Source organism: Hippopotamus amphibius, chromosome 7, assembly GCF_030028045.1.
Source record: "Hippopotamus amphibius kiboko isolate mHipAmp2 chromosome 7, mHipAmp2.hap2, whole genome shotgun sequence".
Lineage (NCBI taxonomy): Eukaryota > Metazoa > Chordata > Mammalia > Artiodactyla > Hippopotamidae > Hippopotamus > Hippopotamus amphibius.
The window spans coordinates 44,626,241-44,650,143 of NC_080192.1; the positions used below are offsets into that span (position 1 = coordinate 44,626,241).

Genomic DNA, 23,903 nt, shown 5'->3' on the forward strand with positions numbered 1-23,903 from the left:
AATTTGCTTATACTAAATGAAAAGCTTACATTAAATGACATATAGAAATCATACCCTCCCTCCATATTTTCTTCTAGGATGTTCTAGAACATCACTGCTTAAGGTAAAACAAATCCTACTTCAGGTTCAGACATACAGGTATGGGTATAATATGCACAACTCTTTATAAAGTTAGTGACCTCTTATTAAATCATTTAATCCTAAGGTAAAAGCAACAAAAATGCATCAAAATTTTTTGCTAATTTTTGAGTTCATCACATTGAAGAAATATTAAGGTCTCATTTTTCTATGTATTGAAACATCCTATACACTTAAAATATAATTTATCAATGACTGTTACCTCCTCTGTTTTAAAGGATAATTTATCTTTGTTATCAAATACTGCAATCTAAAATATTTCTATTTAGAAAATTTGCACCATTTTGAAATCAGTGTATACCCAATCAGACTCTACTTAGTTCTAATAAATAAAAGAGAGGTCTTTTGGAATACTACCATTTACATTTTGGGTTACTTTTCCTTTATGGGATAGCTAATTGTTTTTAAACATCGGTTGGTAATTTCAGTCATATCTGATGATAAGCCCAATGTAACACGGGATCAACCTTTCACTGAGAGTTCCAAACAATTAAAAAGTGCACCTACCATGTTCCAGCCAGGGTAGAGGTAGTCTGTACCAACAAACTCAAAGTAGTGAGCAAATCCCTCCTTCAGCCACACATCTTCCCACCACACAGGAGTCACGAGGTCACCAAACCACTGCCGTAACAAACGAATGCACATCAGATAAAATCACATCTACTCCAGAATTATTTTATCTATAATTAAATGTATTAAACTATGAATATCACAACTGGAATTCATTCCCCAATGGATTTTATGATCTTAAAATTCATTGTAGCAAGACTATTGATTTATTCGACTACTTGGGTGATGCTAATTTTTTATAAATGCATTCGGGGAGAACAAAAATAGAATCATCAAAGAACACAAAAAGAATATTTAACCTGAAGAAGAAAGGACTCAGGGGAAAAAAAACGATGACAGCTGCCTTCAAATATTTGAAGACCTAGTATATAGAAGAAGAAAAGGCTTCGGTCTTATGGCCCTACAGGGGAGAAATCAGTACTAATGGATGGAAATTAGGGTTGGTAGATTGGTAGAGGTTGCTAAAAATATAGGAGACCCTCTAACAGACTGAAATGGACGACGATGGAAAATACTGCCTCGAGAAACAGCTCATCACAGGAAGTACTGAAGCAGCACCTTCCAGTGCCAGAGGCAATTCACAGACGACATCGGCTGATTGAAGGGACTAAGGGCTTTAAGATGCTCCACACCTGACTCTCCGTGATTCTATGACAATGAGGGTTGGACTAATTAAAAAAAAAAATCTCTAAGATCCCTTCAGGAAAAATAATGTTGTAATTTTTAATTGGTGTTTTGATTAGATCATGATGCATTACTCTGAAATCCTGGCTGAGTTCAGCAAAAGCTTAAAGGAATTATTTTTTCATTAAAAGACAAAACAAACCAAAAAAAAAACCACATTATATGCCAGGAAAAATCCTAAAGACTTGGGATTTAATGATGCAAAGTCAGACAATGTCCCTTCTCAAGCAGCTGACACTTTATTGTGGAGGAAGGGATGATGAGGTGAGATAGAAAATAACAAATAAGCAAATGAACAATGCAATTTCAGATCCTACTAAAGCGTGATAAGGAATGGGGAAGGGTCGCTCTAGGCTGTGAAAGCAAAAAGGTTCTCTCTAAGCAGATGACATCTGAGCTCAGACTTTAATGATAAGAAGAAGCCAGGGGAAAGCCTTAGGCAAGAGGAATCCAGGCATTTGTAAGTAACCCTCACTGTGAAGACTCTAAGTGGAGTGAGCTATTTAAGAAACAGAAGGAAAAGGCAGTCAGACAAGTATCAGATCATAGCTTTACCACTTTAGGAGTAAAGAGCTTGGTGGCTAAGCATTGCAATGCTAATAATAAAGTATCACTTACTCAAGAGGATCTCTAATCGAAATACAAATAAGAGAGAACGCTGACTATGCTGATGACCGCAAAATAAATGACATTTATTTTTTATTCTTGATCAGAGATTAATGTTTCTTCTCCCTTAAATTGAAAGCCTGTCTTAAGAATTGTGAAGACAAATAGGTGAGGAGAGATGGGAATGTAGAAAATAATTTGGCAATGATAGTGAAATTTATTATGTATTTCTCCCACCTTCTGGTTCATTTCCTCATAGTAGCAGCCAAGCACCACTAAACTGGAACAAGAAAGTAACTGAGAACCTGGAACAAATGAAATCCAGATTGTTCCAAATTCTAGGAACAATGATCATCAAAGTCCTCTTATTTCAACAGAACTCTACATGTAACTTGTTTCTAGGAACGTTCGAAAAGGAAACGGCTTTTGCATCAAAGAATTGTATGTTCAGCTGGAAACCATTTTTAGCACAACAGAGAAGCCCTGGTTATCTCTATAATGAATCCCCTTAAGTCTCTGAAGCAAGGAACACATGCCCAAGTCGGCTAGCATGACAGGTACAAACATCTTACAGGTTCACTGCAAAAGGCTGACATTTAGGTAAATGGTCATATGACCTGGAACAATTTACAAAGAAGTCCCTATTCGTGTATTAACATTTACCTGTTCACCTTCTTTCACTGACAGCATTTTCCACCTCACACTTCCTTAAGGTTTTCAAGCTTTTTAAAAAGATTTTGCGTTGATAGCAAATTGAAGTCATGTGGTATCACACTGAGATTTCTGGTGTTTTCACTTAAAAACTATCCATAGTTTCTGGTAACCAGGACAAGGATTGTTTTTTATGAGCACAAAGGTTTATTTTCAGTTATTTTTTTCACGAGGATCGAGATTCAACTAAGCATTGTGTAATCTCTGTAATACCTTCCGCTCATTGTAAGAAAGTGCATAAAATCAAAATGAAATTCATTTTATCTTAGCTTCATGACAAAGCTGACTAATTTACATATGAATTTCTAAACATGCCAAGACAAAAAAATATCAATCATTTGAGAACAAAGAGTCTGTGGCTGAGTTAGTGAAAGACTTCCTAAGTGTCTGTGTGATGGGAGAAGGGGAATAACAAATTGATTTCAGCAAAAGCAAATTCTGACATGTACACAAAACTCGGCTGCATCTTGCAGCAATGCAATAAATCATTGCCATCACTGCACTTACCATATATCCACACCAATAATCACAACGAAATAAAGTAAGCTTGACAAAGAATAGTGAGTGGATAGGGTCTCCAAAGAGGCTGCTGGGTAGCAGTGCCATCTCACTCCTCAACTGAACTGAATGACAGTTGCTTATTCAATATGATTCGTGTGTTTGCTTTCGTTTGTGCCATCTTTTGAGAAAAGCAACATAACTTCCAAAAAGAACTACACGGTGCTCTATACAGAATTAAAACTTAATTGGGAGGATAATAACGCAGCTCCTAATCTAAGTATCCAAAATCATTCTACATTCTCGATAGTTTGCAATTATACTTACACCTGATCCTTTTTCTCATACCTGGTGACATATCTCATGAACAATGACCATGGTGACATCCAGCAAATAAGAAATAGATGAAACACTGGGATCCAGCAGTATTCTTTGTTCCACAAAAATACTTAGTCCCCAGTTCTCCATAGCAGCATACGGATGCTTAGGCACAGCTAAAAGATCTAGAAATAGAATAAAACAATTCCAAAGGCTTTAACAAACATGCCAGATTCTAAATTCATATCCGACAAAAGTCCAGAAATCCTAATTAGAAGGAATACTTGCTCTTTCTTAGTCATTTTTTCCTAAATTAAACTACCTGCCATTTCTATGTGACAGCAGAAATATAGGCTATCACTGTAAACGCTGGCCATATCCATCCATCACAGTTCATTTTCAGACCCAGTGCTATAGGAGGTTGGAAGTATCAGCACCATTATTGATGGGCCTATTCTAATAAGTTGCAGAAAGTCAAGGAAACCAAATGCAGCAGGAATCTACAGAGTCAAAAGGCATTGTGCCTTCTAATGAAAATATATTCAGCTCAATGCATGAGTACTGTTCTCTTGCTTTTACCTCAACATTGTTCAAGAGAAGACATCTCACATCAGTTTAAAAATCTGACATGTCATATTTCTAATTGCTTAATTCGAATGTATTTTTGACATTCTGTTAAAAATAAAATGTTACATGTAAATATAGTTCATATAGAGAAAACTATAATAGTAGATGTAGTGTCAAAAGGACTATTGAGGGAACCTGCAGACTTTGGTTCTGGTCCTATCTCCATGATTTATTAAATACATGGCATCAGTAAATCACTTAACTTCTCAACATCACAATTCTCTCACCTATAAAATAAGGTCATTGGACATCATGACCTCTAAAATCCCTTACAGCTCCAAAAATCTATGATTAGATGATTTTAAGATCTGTGCTTATTTTAAAAGGTTGTAGAGGTCTTATCAAATTTTGGTTAAGGTGACACAGTAAGTTTGTGCTTCGATGCACTCCTTCTGCTCCAAACACATAGCACTGATAAATAAAATATTAAAAGGAAAAACTAAAAATCCCCTCCAAGCTTGAAAATAAACCTCTCCATGAACCAGAAATGGTACATAAATACAAAGGAGAGATTGCATGTGAAGCCACAGGCCTGCTGGGGTCTGGCTCCAGGAGCAGGCAGTGGCATCTGGGAATTGGCTCTAGCAGGATCCACTGGAGCCAAAGGGATCGGGCCAAGCTGATGGCTTGCTGCCAGGGGCTGAGGTAGGGCATCCTGGCTCGGGAGAAGGGCTGAAAATAGCTGGTGCGCAATGCTTCTTGGGAAAGCAAGCAAGTGGCAATGTGAGGATTTGAACCCAGGCAACCTGGAACCAGCCTTGGATTGAACCCCTAGGATGCTAAGATAAAAACGGTACAAAAATGTGTGCTGCAGTATTGTTTGTAAGAGTGAAAAGAGAAATCTACATGCCTTTCACCAAGCTGGTTGACAAAGCAACTATGAAATAGTTCTAAAAAGGAATACCATACAACACCTAAAATAGTCTTACCACTAGATTCTAACACTACATGTGCCAACACGGGTAATCTGAAAAATATACTGTTGAGGGAACAAATAAGGTGTAGAGTGACCCTTACTATCTACTACTTAAACACAAGCAGAATCATGCCATAGGTTGCAAATGGATATGCACACACATACACATGCTCAGACAGATAGTAGTGATAAAATGCACACACCATCATACACATACAGGAACGATAAACACCAAATTCAGAATTATGACTGCTTCAGGAAAAAAAGGAGAAAGAAAGAATGAGGGGCAGTCTTTTCGGTTTCTGGGGCCAATTTCAACATGTGTACATGGTGGGGGATGGAAGGAGGGGGTTTTGTCCCATACTATCAATTAGCAGCTCTTGAATTCCAACAGAGTGACCCAGTATTCAACTCAATTTGATACTATCTACCCAAAGGTAGAATCAGATTCCACAGGTGAAGGGCTCAGTCCTACAAGACTGCACCCTCCATCCCCACTTCAGAAGCCAGTCCCAAAGCCAGGTTGTTACCTTTGCCTCTGACCTATGGGTTAGAGACTGGAGGTTCCACCACCCCCTCCAGATCAGGAAGCCAATTGAAAGTCCAGGTCATTACCTGTACTTCTCGCTGACCGCCTACAAATTAGAGGTTCCCATGACCTCCCCCTTGGGTTTAATTTGCTAAAACAGCTCACAGAACTCAAAGAAACATTTAACTTAAAAGATCACCAGTTTATTATAAAAGGTTGTATCTGAGGAACAGCCAGACAGAAGAGATGCATAGGACAAGATATGGGGAAAAGGTGAAGAGCTTCCACTCCCTCTCAGAGCATGCCATTCTCCTCAGATCTTCACCTGTTCACCCACCTGGAAGCTCTCCGGGCCCCATCCTTTGGGGTTTTTATAGAGACCTCATTACAGAGGAATGATTGATTAAATCATTGGCCACTGGCGACTGAACTCAATCTCCAGACCCTTTCCCCTCGTCCCTCCAAAAGGCCAAGGGGTTGGACTAAAAGTTCCAATCCTCTAATCACAAGGTTAGTTCTCCTGGCAACCAGCCCCCATCCTTAGGTGAGTTCCAAAAGTCACTTCATTAACATAACAAGAGACAACTTTAGGGGTCTCCTCACTTAGGAAATTCCCAGGGTTTTGGGACCTGTGAGCCAGGAACCACACACGTATGAAGACCAAATATATATGAGAATCTAAATGACTTGAATATATTTCTTATAAATTACAGTATCACAGATGGTCATATACAAGGGATTTCAAATGTGTTTTAAGATTAATTTTTTAAAGCTGATAGTGGGTATATGGGTATTACTTATAAATTATTGATTTTCTCTATGCTTTAAATATTTCATAATAAGAAAAAATTAAATGGTCAACAGTCTTAGAGTTAATTTCCATTTATTCATGACTTCGACAAACATCTAAGCACTTGCTGTGCCCCGAAGTCTGAAATGTATATTAAAATAAGTCAAGTATGGCCTCTGTATCCACTGCATGGAAACATGACAGCTTAACATAAGAAATAAAGAAAATAAAACGTGCTTTGAAAGAGAGAGAAAACAGATCTACTAGAAGAAGTTCTTGAAAGAGAGAGCATTTGAGTTGGACTTCTGAAGATAAACAGGATTCCGACAGGCAGACAGAAGTACCATGTGCATTCACGTATATAAGTATGTATTTATTGAGCATCTCTTTTGCTCAATACAAGCATTGTTCTGTCCTCCGAGCTTCTTGTTCCCTGCTCTCATGGCACTTATATTTATTTGTGGGCGTTTGTAGGAAGAGGCAGTTAATTAACAAGTAATAAATGAATGAAAGAAATTTAGTAAATGATAAATGCTACCAAAAAATAATCAAGTAAGACAGTGGCTCACTGATGGGGTGAAATGGGTGGAGTGTGGTCAGGCAGGCATCTCTAAGGTAATCACATCTCACCTGAAGTGTGAATAATGGTAGAAGCCAGCTGTATGAAGACCTGTGGCAGCATACTGTTCTAAGAAGAGGGCACAGTCCCTAAGGTGAAAGTGAGGCTAGCATATTGGACAGAATGAAGGTTGGCGTGGCTGATGCATATAAGGGAGAAGAGTATAGATGTGAGAATTGTACAGAGTGCAAGTACACGGCAAATAGACATACTTCTACTTAGCATTTTAGCTTGAGACGTTCCTTAAATATAAACAAACTAGGCAAAAGACGTTCCTTAAATATGAACAAACTAGGCAATAGAACAAACTAGTTGACATTGTGTCAACTCTGCCTGCCACCAGCAGATGGCAATAGCAGTAGCAGGTCTGGGGCCATTTACTTGCAGGAACACGTGAACTTCTGAACAAGCCTATTGCAAAACAGAGGCACTTCTGCTTGCAGTTCTCCAAGGGGTGTCGGGACCCCAAGACTAAGTCAGCAAAGCAGGCGCACACTGGGATGTGGATCGGCTCAAACGGGCACAAAGAGAAGACTCCAGATGTGGGCCAGATGCAGAGGCTAAGAGTTTTGAATAAAGAAGAGGTACAGCCAGGAGCAGTCATCAGACAGCAAAAACCTGACTAGCAGCCTAAGCAGGTGTGGTGAGGAGGCAGCTGAAGGCTGGTGCCAGCGATCTCAGGCAATGGTGACCTAAGCAGGCAACAGGTGACAGGTTGGTTTCCAGAGGTCTAGGACAGAGAAGTCAGACCTGAGTAACAAAGCTGTACTTCAACCGGACAAGGACTCTTGAGCAAATGGAGTCAGATTCAGATAAAGTGATTGAGAACAGAGTAAAACACAGAGGAATCAGACATAAGAGGCAGCTTCTCAGACAGTCACAGGCTTTATAATAGATACAGGGAACCATTCATTCTAAGGCTGGCAGAAGACAAAAAAAAAAGAGAGAGAGAGAGAGAAAATTTTAAAAATTAGATTATGCTACTACAGACATAATAACCTTATATCAAAGTACTGAAGAAACTTGGATTTTGTTCTAACAACTATTGAGAGATAATTTAACTGTGCCTCTCTGCTCTATACCTTTATTTCATAAATAGATCTATATGTTGAATACCTGCAAAAAGGATATATCCACATAAAGACTTGTACACAAATGTTCATAACAGTTTATTTCCAACACCCCCAAACTGGAAATAATTCCAACATCCATCAATAGAGGAGTGGATAATGTGTGGTATATCCATACAATAAAATATTATTTAGCAATAAAAAGAAATGAACTATCAGTACATGCAACAACATGGATGAACCCCAGAATAGTTACACTGAGTAAAAAGGAAGAAAAAATACATATGTTGTGGGATTCATGTCATTTACATAAAATTTTAGAAAATGCAAATTAATCTATAATGTCAAAAAAAGCAGATCAGTAGTTGCCTGGGGACACAGATAGGAGGGATTAAAAACAGCAACAGGAAAGAATGTATATATGTGTATAATCGAGTCACTGTTGTACAGCAGAGATGGGCACAACACTGTAAATCAACTATTCTTCAAATAAAAAAATAAATGGAAAACAACCGGAACCTTTCGGGGGTGATGGAAAGGCTCATTGTGGTGATGATTTCATGGGTGTGTGCATATCCTAAAGCATCAGATTGTACACTTTACATACGTGCAGCACATTGCGTGTCACTCTGCCTCAACGAAGCTGTCAAAAAATATATCTTCAGTAACTGAGATATCCATTTGCTTAACTTTAAAGATAAGATTTATTTACAATGAATTATTTTAATTTTTGCAAAGTAATTTGTCTTGAGGCTATATCCATTAACATGAGCCACCACAACTCATTAAAATGCCTTGAAGACAGAAGTAAGAAAATGTTAAGTGTTTCAGAATAGAACTTACTTGGAAATTCAAAGAAATTCCTGAATGAAATTATACATAGGAATCTGCTCCCAATGAATTACTCTAGCCCTAAGAACTATAGGCAGATAACAAATATGTATATAATGCTAGTAAATGTGATCACATAAGTTAGCATAAAAATCTGACTTCACCTGCTCCCGTCAGTGCGCTAGAATTCACTTTCTGCCTTTAACACTATGTTGAAACCTCTCGCTAACGCAGATCACAAAATCTCATGGCGACCTCTGGGTTCTTATTTTTTTGATACTGCTCAGAATTATCACACTGGTAAATTAGGGTCTGTCATAGAAAGATATCCATGCTTCTCCTCCACTTCTCAGATTAGCCTTTCTTCTTGTTGTTTTTGTTGCTGTTGTTTGTTTTATCTTCTTGTCATCTTCTGACTTTTGAAAACCAAAGTTCTAGGATTTCCATCTGTGTGTCTGTTTCCACTAGTTTTCTTTGAGTGTTCTCACGCACTCCAATGTCATCTGTCACCACCCACGTGCCCAGATAGCTCTCTTTGAGCTCCAGGGGAAAATCTCTAAGCACCTTTATAGTATACTGTTAATTGACAGTCCCCCCACCCCACACACACACTAATGTACTATTCCTTCTAGAATAATCCTCTCCCCTGTCTTAAATCTTAAGAAAGCTTTGCAGCTTCCTCTTTTGGACTCGGGGCAAAGTCAGTCACCACGAAAAGCATCCCACTACCCTGACAACATCGTGCTAAAAGGAACCCCGATACTGTGTGGAAACGTTCAAAGAATCACCAAACGGGGTCTAATAATACGTACAAACCAAAATCCAGTCTCCAGCATTAGTGGCAATGTTCTGATGCATAACTTCATAAGCTAGAAATAGACTTTAATGTGTTCTACATTATTAAATACCCACTAGCAAAAAACTATGTGCAGTATCAGGCCTCTCCTCCCTGTCACGGCCAGATTCTGAGCTCGCAGATCAGCAGAGTTTGTTGTCCAGGATCGTTTCCCTTCTGATGACAGGTCATGCTGACTATAGCTTACAACTAGTTTTGTGTCTGATGTTACAAACCAAACAGATATGCAACCATTACCAATTTCCAAGAGAGAGCATCAAATTCTACAGTTCTGGTCATCAGTTCCATGGTTTCACTCTTGGCCGTGTGAAGTGCTCGTCTGCTCCTTTAAACTTCTTCTCTAAGTGTCACTCCGAGGCACTCCCTCCAGTTTAACAGACACATTCTGAACGGTACCCTGGTTCTTCCACCCCAAATCTATCCTGCTTTCAAATCCCCAGGCTTCTGAACTAAGTCTTCCTTCTGTTTCCTTCACCCTTTAAATTTCATCCTCAATACTGTCTTCCATGCTGTGTCCTAGGCAGCATCTCAATCACATTCCAAGTTATCTTTCCAGCGCTGAAGCCCAGGTCTTCTTGGTAGAAGGCAGTAGACATAACAGATAAAAGTTGGAGCTTTAGGGCTTTCTAGGTGGCTCAGTGGTTAAGAATCTGCCTGCCACTGCAGGGGACACTGGATGGATCCCGGCTCCAGGAAGATTCCACATGCCGCGGAGCAACTAAGCCCGTGCACCACAACTATTGAGCCTGCGCTTTAGAGCCCATGAGCCACAATTATTGAGCCCATGTGCTGCAACTACTGAAGCCCACGTGCCTACAGCCCGTGCTCCACAACAAGAGAAGCCACGGCAATGAGGAGCCCACACACCACAACAAAGAGTAGCCCCCACTCACTGCAACTAAAGAAAGCCCACGCACAGCAAAAAGAGACCCAACACAGTCAATAAAATAAATAAATAAATAAATAAGTAAGTTAAAAAAAAAAAAAAACTTGGAGCTTTAGAGTCCACATTGTTTGGGATCCAAACCCAGGTCTAACACTTACTGGCTATGGAACTTCAAATAAATTGTTTAATCTCAGATTCCATCTCCTCTTCTTTGCAGGTTGTTGTGAAGATTCAAGGAAATGGTCCATGTAAAGCACTTAGTCCTAAGCACAAAACATGATAAATCAATGCTATTGCTATTTGGGATCTTTCCAGTTCATCCCCACCTTGGGGAATCGGATGCATGACAGACCTTAGCTTGAGAGAGAAGGAATGTTGGCTTCAAACAAAGATGAAGTGTTGGCTAATGTGTTATGTTAGGCATTCTGATTTCTGAATTGAAAATGTTGTTTATGGTGTAAAGCAATACAGGACCTACCTAAGAACAAACTTCAAAAAAAAAAAGTCATAGTACATTTCCATTTTATTATTCAGGGACACTAAATAAGTTTTAAAGATATAGCACGTTAAAAAAAAAGTTGTGCTTTGATTATGCCATGACTGCCACTTGAAGATACTATTTACATAAGCATTCATGCTTGAGTACTAAAAAATAAAACTCCTTGCTCTGACAATTACCATATGTGACTAGTATAAATATAAATTGCATTTGGAAAAGTAATATTAATAAGATAAAATTCATAGAAGTCACCTATTACTGGTGTTTATAAAATGAGAACAACTAAATTTCCGTCCTTTCTAATGAATACTCTGAAATTTCTTTTTCACTCACAAACAGATTAGGTTCTGAATGGCTGTTTTTGAGTTCATTTGACAAAGAGGAGTTTAAGCTTTGCTATCCCTGGATACATTTCCACCAAATTTAAGACCTATATGGGAAAAGAATCTAACAAAGAGTAGATATATATATATATGTGTGTGTGTAACTGTTTCACTTCGTTGCATACCTGAAACTAACACAACACTGTAAATCAACTATACACCAATAAAAATTTAAAAAAAAAGAGCGAATCAGCCCTTCAAAGCTTTAAAACAAAACATAGTTTCTGCTGATGGACTTTCTATTTTGGCATATCTCCATCAAAAAAGAATAGTTTCAGCTACATATTTTAGCATATAACAGAATTTTCATCAGTACTACTTGTATTCCCAAGCCTAGCATTTAAGCTCTCAAACTCCTAGCATTCTCCAGAATTAGCATTAGGCCATAATATGCAGTCAATGTTTTTGCTGATCCTCCTGCCACACACTCAGAAGACTATTTTTTTCATTTCTGCAATCACTTTTCCTTGACACTTACTGATTACTGTCAGTTGCAAAAGAGGAACACTTTCATGTTTTGTCTTATTCCCTTTTTCCCTGAAAAAAGAATTTTTATGCCAAAGGACTTATCCCATATGCATAAGAAATGTTTGTCATTTTCTCACCCATTTAATTTTTAAAATTAGCTCTACTTTCATTTCCATCACCATATTTTGCATCTTCTTTTCAAAAACTCATGGTCTTTACTTTAATGGACATGATTAGGCATAAACATCAAAAACACACTAAATGACTCCTATCACCATCATTTGGTGACAGGCCAAGTTGACTAATGCTTGTTATATAACAAAGACTTGGTGTTATCTAAAAGAATGTAGGTTGTAAGTAAGGTTCCTTTCTATGAAGGTTTCATTTACTGTGTTTTTTTTTCATTTATTCCTAAAACACTTATTCATTACCCAACATGGGCCAGACTGATCTGGACACTGGATATACAAACCTTGAACAATAAAGGCACAGTCCCATGAAACCCTCATGGAGCTTAGAAACCAATGGGGAATACAAAGAAGTTTAAAAGTATATATATTATAGACACACATGAAGGAAACTGCAGTGCTAACATGAGTCCGTGGTATAATGTAGACAGCAAAGAAGAGAGATTAAGAACATGGGTTCTGAAGCCAGGTAGCCTAGGTTCAAAACTCAGTCCTGCTACTTACCAGGCTTGTTACTTATCATTTCTGCCCCTCATTTTCCTGACCTGTAAAATGAAGATGATTATAGCTGCGACTATTTCACAGGGTTACTGCGAGGGCTACTGTTGGAACACAACTCTCAAGCGTCTCTCACATTTCTGTACATCTTAAGAGCACAGATACCGACCGGTTTTCGTTCTAGACTATCTTTTAAAGGATATCTGTATAGCAAAAACAGAGATAGTGTTCTCTCAAAAGCAAAGGACAGGAGTACATACCATAATTTATAAAATAATTAGATTCCTTAGGCTCAGAGTTCTTTACATATTATATAATCCATTGCCTCTGCAGGTGTCACCTGGACCTCTTTGCATTGCTCTTGGGAATCGGGGCTCAGGGAACTGGCACCAAAACTGCTGATACTCTGGCTACTGCTATAGCTAAAGCAGTAAAGGTTTATTGTCTCTAATCCCAGGGTTTCATGTCTTCCGCCAGCTTTCATGAAACAATGGCAGACTGACTTGTCAAGCTTGCAAACAGGGTAAGATAAAAATCTCAGATTCTTCACAGTTCTTGACAACTATGTGAGTTAATATTTGCGAGGTGCTTAGAACAGTACGTAGCAGGTGGGACGTTCTCGACAGCTGTTGGCGATTGTGGTAGACAGGAAAATGCCCCTCCACAGGTGTCCATGCCCTTATTCCCGGAACCTGTGGATACATGAGATTACTTGGCAAAGAGGAATTAAGGCCACAAATGGAACTAAGGTTGCTAATCAGCTGGCCTTACAATGGAAGAGTATGCTGGATCATAGGTGGACTCAATATAATCACAAGGGTCCTGAAAAGTGAAAGCAGGAGGCAGAAGAGTCGGTGTCAGTGTGCAGAAATGAGAGAAAGACTCCGGAGGCCACTGCTGACCTTTAAGATGGGAGGGGCGGTCACAAGCCTGGGAACACAGGGCTTCCAGAAATCAGAAACGGCAAGAAAATTTAGAGATTCTCCCCTAAAGAAAAGCCTTTAGTGAGAGCAGTGTCCACCTGCCAACCTATGGAACTGTAAGATAAGAAATCTGTATTGTGTTAAGCCACTAAGGATGTGGTCATTTATTACAGCATCAATAAGAAGCTAATAGAGTATCATCACCATCACCTTTCTCACTATTGCTATGCTGGCAAATATGCTATATCACTACAATATTACTGTATTATACTATATTACTATAAAAATGTTGCTATATTAGTATCATTATTACCATATAAAAGAGGTCCCAAATCTTAACACAAGAATTGGAGGGGCTTCCCTGGTGGTGCAGTGGTTGAGAATCGCCTGCCAATGCAGGGGACACGGGTTCCATCCCTGGTCCAGGAAGATGCCACATGCCACAAAGCAACAAAGCCTGTGTGCCACAACTACTGAGCCAGCACTCTACAGCCCACGAGCCACAACTATTGAGCCCATGTTCCACAACTACTGAAGCTCGTGCGCCTAGAGCCTGTGCTCCGCAACAAGAGAAGCCACTGCAATGAAAAGCCTGCGCACTGCAACAAAGAGCAGCCCCCGCTTGCCACAACTAGAGAAAGCCCACAGCTCAGCAACAAAGACCCAACACAGCCAATAAATGAATACACAAATAAACAAATTTATTTTTTAAAAAAAGAATTGGGAAAGGCTTCCTGGAGAAAGTCAATTATGAAATCTGTTCAGTTAGCTGGAGGGAAAGTATATTTCAGGCCAAGGGTATGTGCAAACAAGTGAGAGGGAACATGGGACTTGCAGTAAACAAAAAAGGGATCAACATGGCTGAAGCACATAGTGACAAATCCTGTTTGGTTTGGGACATGCTTAGTTTAAGCTGCCTCTGGATCATCCAAATAGAGGTATCCAGGAAGAGCCTAAATACAGAGGTCTGATGTGCTGGGGAGAGGTTTGGGCTGGGGGAGCAGATTTACGAAGTCATCAACATGGATATAGTAGATAGACTATGACCCATGCTGAGCATAGAAAAGGACTAAGAGATCTGAGGAGCACTGAGATTTAAGAAACTGGCAGAGGAAGGGGGCACACGGAGCAGGCCCACCAAGGATACTAACAGGCACTGTCATAAGAGAGGGGGGAAGCCAGAAATGTGACATCACACCATTCTACAGTAGTGATACACCCAAAATAGGAAGCGAGAATCGACAGCGTCTGTGAATAGCTTAGGTTTATTTATAAAACACAGGTATTATACACCGAAGTAGTTAAATATTAATTAATGCTTTCAAAGAATACTAACTTACCACTCAATATTGTTCACAACAGATTTTTCAAATGAATTATAAAGCCTTTTACATAGATACAGCACAAAGTCTAATTATATGTGCTAGCATCATCACTGAAAGGGGGGAAAAACACTGCTCTGTGAGGGGCTTTCATTAATCAGCTATTTAATGAGTGCTGGTTGCTGGACTGGGCCCATCCCACAGCATGGAACTCAGGAGTCTTTTTTGTTTCAAAAGTCTGAGGTAGCTGGGAGTCATTTTAGAGGTTTAGATAGCTCTTTGACACTCTTTAATTGACAGATTCACATTTCCAGCAGAAGAGAGTATAAAAATAGTACTATTTATAAATGAGCATTCTTAACTCTTGGAACTTGGAGTTGTCAGTGAAATATATTTCCAAATTCCTATGCACTTCAGACAGTCTGACTACAGAGGGGTTACTCCTAAAAGAAATTATTTATGTAAGTTTGGTAAAGTGGAAACAAAGATTCATTGTGCCTTAAGGCCAATTCCTCTTAGCATAAACGGTGCTAGTAATAGACACACTATTCAATAAAAAAATGCAAATATGTAATTCAAAGGAAACAATGTTGGATGTTTAGCTTAAAACTGTCTAGCGTTATTTTCAAGCAAAGAATCAAATACTTGTTTAAATCACTTCTTATTGCAGTACAAAGTATTATCTGATTTTAACTGGCATCTAAACAATGGATGAATTTTCAGAGAGCTAGTAGTATAAACAGGAGACTCCAAAATTCACTGTGAATTGTAAAGGTTCCTAAGGGAAATCTCTGATGGTGTTTGGGGTAATGAAAGCTGAGAGAAAAAAGAAGAAAACAGAGTTAAAAAATAGCACAATTATAGAAACAGAAAACACAGTGACACTGTGTTACTTTACTAAATTTTAACATTAATTCGAAACTAATTTGCCTTTAAGAGAACTAAAATAAAACCGTATCAATTTAGCCCTTGGCTTACTACTAAAAGACTTTATCTTCCTGTAACTCAAACATATAGATTTACCATTTGAAACAGCATCAGGTCACCCACTGCCATGAAGAAAAGTGAATGTCATGTCCCATTCAGGCTGAATTATGTATCTAATGGGAGGTATTGATCAAAATGTGAACCATGTCTTTCATTACTGAAAGCACCTGATGCTTTGTTATAAACATCTTCTGAGAGTATAAAGAAACCTCCTTTTCCAAATTTTTCTACAGAAGAGTTTGAGAGCTTCTATTCAGTGATTTTATTTTCAAAACCCATTACTAGTGTTCCAAATATTCCCTAGTTCAATTTACATTAGATCAAGAAATGAAATACAGGAAGAACGAATAATGAGCCAGAGATTGAACTGAACCCTTTACTTCTCTGAGCTCCAGTATCTAATGTGCATTACTAAGTTATACTCCTAAAGTGTATTTTATAGGAAGGAAAATATTTTGCACACCTAATGGGAAAATGCTGAGAAGAGGGGATTTTTTTTTTTTGTACCCATCATAAAAATGTTGCTCCTAATGTAAATACTCGGGGAATTGACATGATGGAAAATTGCCAGAAGCCATTTTCCTAACACTACAGTTAATAGAGCATGAGGGCTCTATAGCTCAACACGACATGTAACTGATCACGGTACACTTGCAGCAGGGAGACTACCATGAAGAAAATGGTCACACCCTTCTCATTATTCCTGTTTCTTCTTGTCCTCCTAAAACACTATGCAAAAATTTTACTTGTGTCTTGGAACCTGTCTGAATCGTTATTAAAATGAAAGCCAGCATTCTGCGGAGTGCTGCACTAAAAGGTACAAGTCCAAGGACACTAAAGATTCTGCTCATGTTTTGCAAGAGCATTTGGAATAGTGCCGTCCTGGGTGGGGGATAGCATCCTTACAGCCTGACCACCTTACAGCCTGGGCAGAAAATGCTACAAAGTGTTTGGGATGTTATAAGAGCTAATTACCTCAAGGAACGTGTATCCACCGCTCTGGATCTCAGTGCATTATGTATGTGTGTATGTATATATATGTGTGTATAAGTATTGTACATTATATAAAGATACATACTGAATGTACATAAGTGTATATACTATATAGTATTACAAAAATACATATACACACACTATATATATAATAGAAATTAGCTGAAGTTTGATGAATTCATTGAATGTTATGAGTCTATCATTCTAAATTCATGCTATAAGTAGACTGCTTTGTATCTCATCCTACGTAACTTCAAGCAGATGGAAGTGTGAAAACCAGATCACAATTCTGAGTTTTGTCCCCAGGGGTCAAATTTAATAATACTAGCTAATAATACTTTCCAAAACAGCCTCAAAGTCTCCAAATTAGCTATACAAATACACTAACTATAACTTTGTAGCTGGTTTCCTAACCTCCTGATCTCTACCACACCTCAAGTTTCAGCAACTGTTGACCTCTAGGTATGTTCTCATATTTAATGCAACTGGCAACAGAATCTCAGGACCAGCTCCAGATCTAGTGAATCAGAATTATGCATTTTAACAATCTTATTAAGATTCTCAGTTCTTAAAATCTGAGAAGCCAATCTTCTAAGATGGGGTGCTTTCCCCCAGGTGTTGTATGAGACCATCCATGAAGGTGTGAAAGTAAATTAGAACTTTTATTTGTATTTATTTTTCTTTCTGATACAGATACTCTCGCCTGGTTGAATTATCAAGGTCCATCAGAAGTGAGCAGAAGTTCCACAGACATCATAACGGCAAGCATCTTTCTCATTAGTTCGCTTTCAAGGGATTAGGGCATGTGGCAGTACAGAAGCACCCAATTAAGTGGATTTATGGGTTCTATTATCTACTGTAACTAAACCAACCCTCACAAAACAAATAGGTGGCTTAAAAAGGCACCTGCAAAAAAATAATAATAGACTGAGGTTCACACTAATCATACAAAGACACACACACACGCAAAGACAATGATCGAGCTGACAGTTCTTCAATGCTAAGTAGGAATAATTACCATTTTTGAGCACATCTAAGGGCCAGTTTCTAAGTGATTTGTATGTATTAATCCTAACAATTCTTTGAGACAGTTAATCCTAACAATTCTTTGAGACAGACGCTACTCACAGCTTCATTTGGCAAATGAGAAACTAAGGCACAGAGACTTTAAGTGAATCGCCCAGGACAGTTTGTTATTAGCAGAGATGGGGTCCAAATTTTGGCACACTGGCTTAGATCCCCCAACCACTACACGCCATTCACTCTTTCATCTGCATTGTAAGATGAAAACACCTATGTAATTATTTATTACCAAAAAATCAAAAAGAACACAAATTTATCAACAAGAATACTTGCACTATGGATTCACATCCATTCTCACTAACAACAGACTTCACTTTGTACTTCACTTGAAGTGTATATTGTGCCTTGAAATTTAGCTACTGAAAGTATTGTGTGTACTATTTCAAAATTAAATAAATATAGCTAAGTAGAGATGAACATGCTCAAAATTTCATGGTAGTGGTGCACGACAAGGGGAAAAAAAAAGAGACTTCTGTTATAAAGCAGCAGTTCTCAGATTTGAGCATTCATGGGAATCCCCTGGAGGGCTGGTTAGAATACATATTTCTGGGCCCCAAGTCCAGAGTTTCTGATGCAGTCAATCTAGGGTAGGACCTGAATTTGTCTTTCTAACAAGTTACAGGTGATGTTGATGTGGCTGGTCAGGTGATCACACTTTGAGAATCATCGTTATAAAGGAGCATTTACAATAGAAGACCTCAAATACTGTCGTACATTTGAGTCACCTGAGAAACCTTTGAAACTATTAGTGCCTCATGCTTCCTCCAAGGCTCCAAATTGTTCTAAGGAGGGAACTCGGACTCCTTACTCTTTAAATGGCCCTAATGTACAGCAAGGGTTGAAATCACTGCTTTAGGTAGAGGGAAAATAAAAGCAGAAAGACTGGTTCAAAGTAATAGAATCCTATAAAGAAGATGTAGCACATATACACAATGGAATATTACTCACCCATAAAAAGGAACAAAATTGAGTTATTTGTAGTGAGGTGGATGGACTTAGAGCCTGTCGTACAGACTGAAGTAAGTCAGAAAGAGAAAAACAAATACCGTATGCTAACGCATATACATGGAATCTTAAAAAAAAAAAAAAAAAAAAAAAAAAAAAAAAAAACAGTACTGATGAACCTAGTGGCAGGGCAAGAATAAAGATGCAGATGTAGAGAATGGACTTGAGGACACAGGGTGGGGGAGGGGGAAGCTGGGACGAAGTGAGAGAGTAGCACTGACGTATATACACTACCAAATGTAAAATGGATGGCTAGGGGGAAGCTGCTGCATAGCATAGGGAGATCAACTCGATGTGTGGTGATGACCTAGAGGGGTGGAATAGGGAGGGTGGAAGGGAGGCTCAAGAGAGAAGGGATATGGGGATATATGTATAAATACAGCTGATTCACTTTGTTGTACAGCAGAAACTAACACAACATTCTAAAGCAATTATACTCCAATAAAAATCTGAAAAAAAATTTTTTTTAAAAGTAATAGAATCCTAACTAAAATGCAAAGGTGTTTCAGAGGTAGAAACAGACAGTACTTGTTAATTAATTAAATACTGAAGATAAGAGACCCACCAAAGAGGCATAGACCACACTACCTAGTTAAATGAATAGGTAATGAATCGAGTTATGGTGTTCCATTAACCATGATTATAAATCCAGGGAACCAGAAGGGTTAGAATGCGAAAGGGTGAGGGGGAGTAAGTGAAAGGGAAAATAGTTTTATAGTACAAATAGAATGAATTATTTTCATAATGCTAACCTCAAAAGTTCATTTCTGCTAGTAATGGAAAAATGATACAAAAGTTCCTTTCCATTAACAACATACACTTCTTTAAATCATTCCAGCAGTTAAAACTTAGGCTGCCTAGTTTCAGAATCCATGTTCTTAAATCTCTACTCTATGCCGCATCTTGTTCTATTTTTATATTGATGGAAATATGACTCAACTAAAGGCCAAACAATAAGTCAAAAACAGTAGGGATTAACACCCAAAGCTTTGAAATACTAAAAAGATGATGCCTACTCTAATCTATCTTTTTATTTCTGATGAGCAGTCTGAACTAAAGTCTAGTTTTTCAAAAAGGTTTTTGAAAGGTCAAAACAAAACAAAACAAAACAATAGAGAGTGTGTTTGCAACGCAGGGGAAAAAATGTTGAAATTTCAGATCATGCGGACTTCTGCTAATATCTAGGAAAACATAAAATAAACATTTATTTATGGATTTTATTATGGACTACCAGTGCAGATTTCCACAAATGTTTAATCCCCTCCTATAGAATTGTATAGTGAAGACTCTGAGTAAACTTGCTCTAATTGCCTTTGCTTAAGTGCCAAGTTCATGTAAAAATATAGTTAGGTCTCTATTTTAAACATAATTTTGTTGTCAGCTGAGAGCCAGCATGCTTTAGTACGGCATAGTATCTGGTGTTAACGAAAAACATAAAAACCTGCTCCTCCATATACAAACACCCTCTAACAAGAACAAATGAATTTTAATCCTTAGAGAAAAGGGGAAACTTGGGATCAGACACAAACCATGCTCTGTTGACATTCCCAAATTAAGAAAATATATATGGCAAGGCACTGACTGCTACAATATACAAATGTTTCATTTCCACTCTGGCTGAATATAACAGCAGGTGGTAAAGTGGCATTACAAGATAGTCACTTTCACTTTAAGCCCAAAGGCAAAGGATCCATTCTATTTGCAAAGTTAAAGTTATTCTGTTGCTTCTTCTATACATACATACACTCACAAAAAGTAAAAATAAAAAATTTCCATTATCTCCAAAGGCAAACAAATGACTAGTTGATAATATCTTTCTTTCTTTCTTTCTTCCTTCCTTTCTTTCTTCCTTCCTTCCTTCCTTCCTTCCTTCCTTCCTTCCTTCCTTCCTTCCTTTCTTTCTTTCTTTCTTTCTTTCTTTCTTTCTTTCTTTCTTTCTTTCTCTTTTCTAGATTGCTTTCTATAAGGCTGTGGTTCAAATCATTAGGCTAATCTACAATATAACTCTTTGCTTTACTCTAGTGATGCTTTAGTGACCTTAAGTACTATTTCTTAATAATGTCATAATTCAGAACACATTACATAACAGGCACAACTTTTAAAAAGAGTTCTAAGTCAAATGAATTAGGTGTTAGGATCTGGCTTTCAAATAAATTTTTATGGGAACACTACCACCACCCTAAGTTCATGGAAGCTAATGAAAACATATCAAGTGTTTAACACGGATACTAAACTGAACCAATGCTTATCTGCCAAGTGTTTGATTACTCAGAATGGTTTTCAGTTGAGGGAAATCCGTTTTATCATGAATTTTTAGTGGTCTTATTTGTTAGATTAAATACAGCCCTACTGCTAACCCAAATGACATCACTGTACGGGTTACAAAAAAAAAAAAAAAAAAAAAAGCCACCTCTTCCTCAAGGCACTGCCATGTGCCAGAAAACAGTCTTAATAAAGCTACAAATTTATGATGGGTCCAATCATGAACGGTGCCCTTCTAGAGTTGTGTGATGTACAACCTAATCTATTAAGTTGTGTCAACAGAATTAGCAAGAAATGTTTCCTGATCCATAGAGCTCAGAGGTGTAATGTACTCTGCAAGGAGCTGGTGAAACAGGCTTTCAAAACAACAAGTCCATTGGAGAAGAGATGATTTATGAAACACTGTGGGGGGGAGGAAAAAAAACTTTCCTCTTCCCTTCTAGGTCCTTATGGCTCATCTAAGAATTAAATTGACATAAGACAGATTAATAGGAGAAAATCAAATTTAACTACGTACATATAGGGACTCTATAAGAACATGGGGCCCAAGAGCAAGTTGGACAATTGAAGGTTATATATCATCTGGCAGAAGGAGAAGAGGGTAGGCATTTGGGATTTCAAAGGAGAGAAAGGTAACTTACAGGAAGATGAAAAAGAGCAAATGTTTGGTAAACAAATGTGTGCTGGTAAACAAATGTTTGCTGGGGTCATGCAGAGACAATGGAACACAGAGAAGACTTTGGTCAAGTCGGCCTTGCTAAGTTTTCCCCAGTCTATCACATCTAGTTCATATCAAACTTTAGTTATCTGTGGCGATAGTTCTTCCTGGAATAGGTTTTTTATCTAAATTATTTTAGGCAGTTAAGCGAAAGAAGTAAAAGCTCTTCCCGAGAGCTTTGTTTCTTAAAAACATAGAGCCCAAAATAATCCTCACGCCAAAGAGACACATTTGGGAGTGGCAAAGTTTCATTCCCCTGCAATACCATATTTGATTAAATGATCCAGTGATCATTAAGAACATGATGGGCAAAAGCTGTTTTGCTTTCCAGAGGACATAGCAAAGAACAAATGGACTTAAGTTAAAAATGTTAGAGTTATAAATTGTTTTCTGACAAGAGAGCTATTGAACACCCAGGTAATGTGCCAAGAACGTCTCCTTGCTTAGCCTAGTTCTCAGCTCTGCAGTGCATTAGAATCCATCGAGGAGCTTTGGAAATACTGACGGCTGGGCCTCAACCCCAAGCCAATTCCATACAAATCTCTAGGGAGGAGGCTCAAGCATCAATCTTTTTGGAAGTTTCCCAAATGATTTCTCATGTCCAGCCAGGTCTTCAAACCTTCAACTTAGATGATTTTTATAAACAGTGTTCCTACCTAACATAGACTAGAATGGTGCTTCTCAAATTTTAGCGTGCGTTAGAATCACCGGGGGGGGGGGGGCATAAAACAGACTGCTAGGCATTGCTTCCAGACTCTATAATTTGATTAGATGCTGATGCTTCTGGTCAAAAGCGTTTTGAGAACCACCGGTCTAGAATCTTACTACTCATAATGTCCTGGGATGGCAACTTTGACATAACTGGGAACTTGCTAGAAATGCAGACTCTCAGGCCCCATCTACTTCTGAAAGGATATCTCAATTTTAGGAAGATTCCCAGAAAATTCATATGGAAATTAAAATTTGAGAAGCACTAGTCTAGACCACAGAGCAATTAAAAGTCTACTGGGATAAGAAGGAATATAAATGGGGATGAAATAGGATAGGGACTTGTGAATAATGAGAGAGCTCATATTCTAAAAACTTCAGCTCTAACTAATCAGTGCCCACATGGGCATGCAGGCTCACTGTTACCAGATATTCTAATTTTTCAAGAAGGTTAGTAATCTGGTTTTTTATGTGAAATCCCTCAACTGTAAAATATTATCAATTCATTCTAAGGTTTTATAACACCTTTAAGACCAAATAAAATATGTCTGTGGGCTGTATTTGGCCCATAGCTTGCCTGTATGTGACCTCCGATCTAGAAAGAGTCAATCATAAATTGAATTAGAGTTTGAAATAAATCACTGGAAATCCCCTAAGAACTCTTCCTTTAAAAGTGTAAGATAAATGATATATTTGGCAACAGTTAATTATTTTCCATAGGGCATACCTCTGCCTGACACAAACTCAGTAAAGCAACAGAAATAAATGTTAGGGCAGCTTTGAAATATGTTGTGGAAAAAAAAATATGCAGTTATAAGGCAGGAAGCAAGAGAGGATGCTGAAATGCCTCGGGAGGGCCTCTGAAGAACATGAGATGTGCAAACAATCAATCTCAAAACGAGAAAGGGGAGGCATTTGATTGTGTTTACTGATAAACACACCTACGGACACTGCAAAATTTCTAATCATGAGCCTTTGAGAGTGGAAGAAAAATAGCAATATTATATGGGTAGAATTTATTTTCCCTTGTAAAAGAAGATATAGTAAAACAACCTCAGTTCCATACTTCCTCTCCACCTTTGCTTAATACCACTGAATTGTATCATTTCCTTTAACTATGAAGCAGTTGGAAAAATGTTTCCAATGGAGGCACATGATATTCTCAATGTATGACATTTTAGTAGTCATTGAGTATTTTTTCTTTAAACTTTGTACAA

At 38.1% G+C, this 23,903-nt stretch overlaps 1 protein-coding gene across 1 annotated transcript in view; it reads right to left on the reverse strand.

Moving 5' to 3' along the window:
* Positions 1–23,903, reverse strand: part of TRHDE (thyrotropin releasing hormone degrading enzyme) — a 356,245-nt gene that overhangs the window by 155,414 nt on the left and 176,928 nt on the right. Inside the window, exons 4-5 of the mRNA XM_057742781.1 lie at positions 3,556–3,710; positions 646–759 (exon numbers count right to left, since the gene is read on the reverse strand). Of these exons, the coding sequence (XP_057598764.1) occupies positions 646–759; positions 3,556–3,710 (269 nt within the window). The remainder of the gene's footprint in view (positions 1–645; positions 760–3,555; positions 3,711–23,903) is intronic.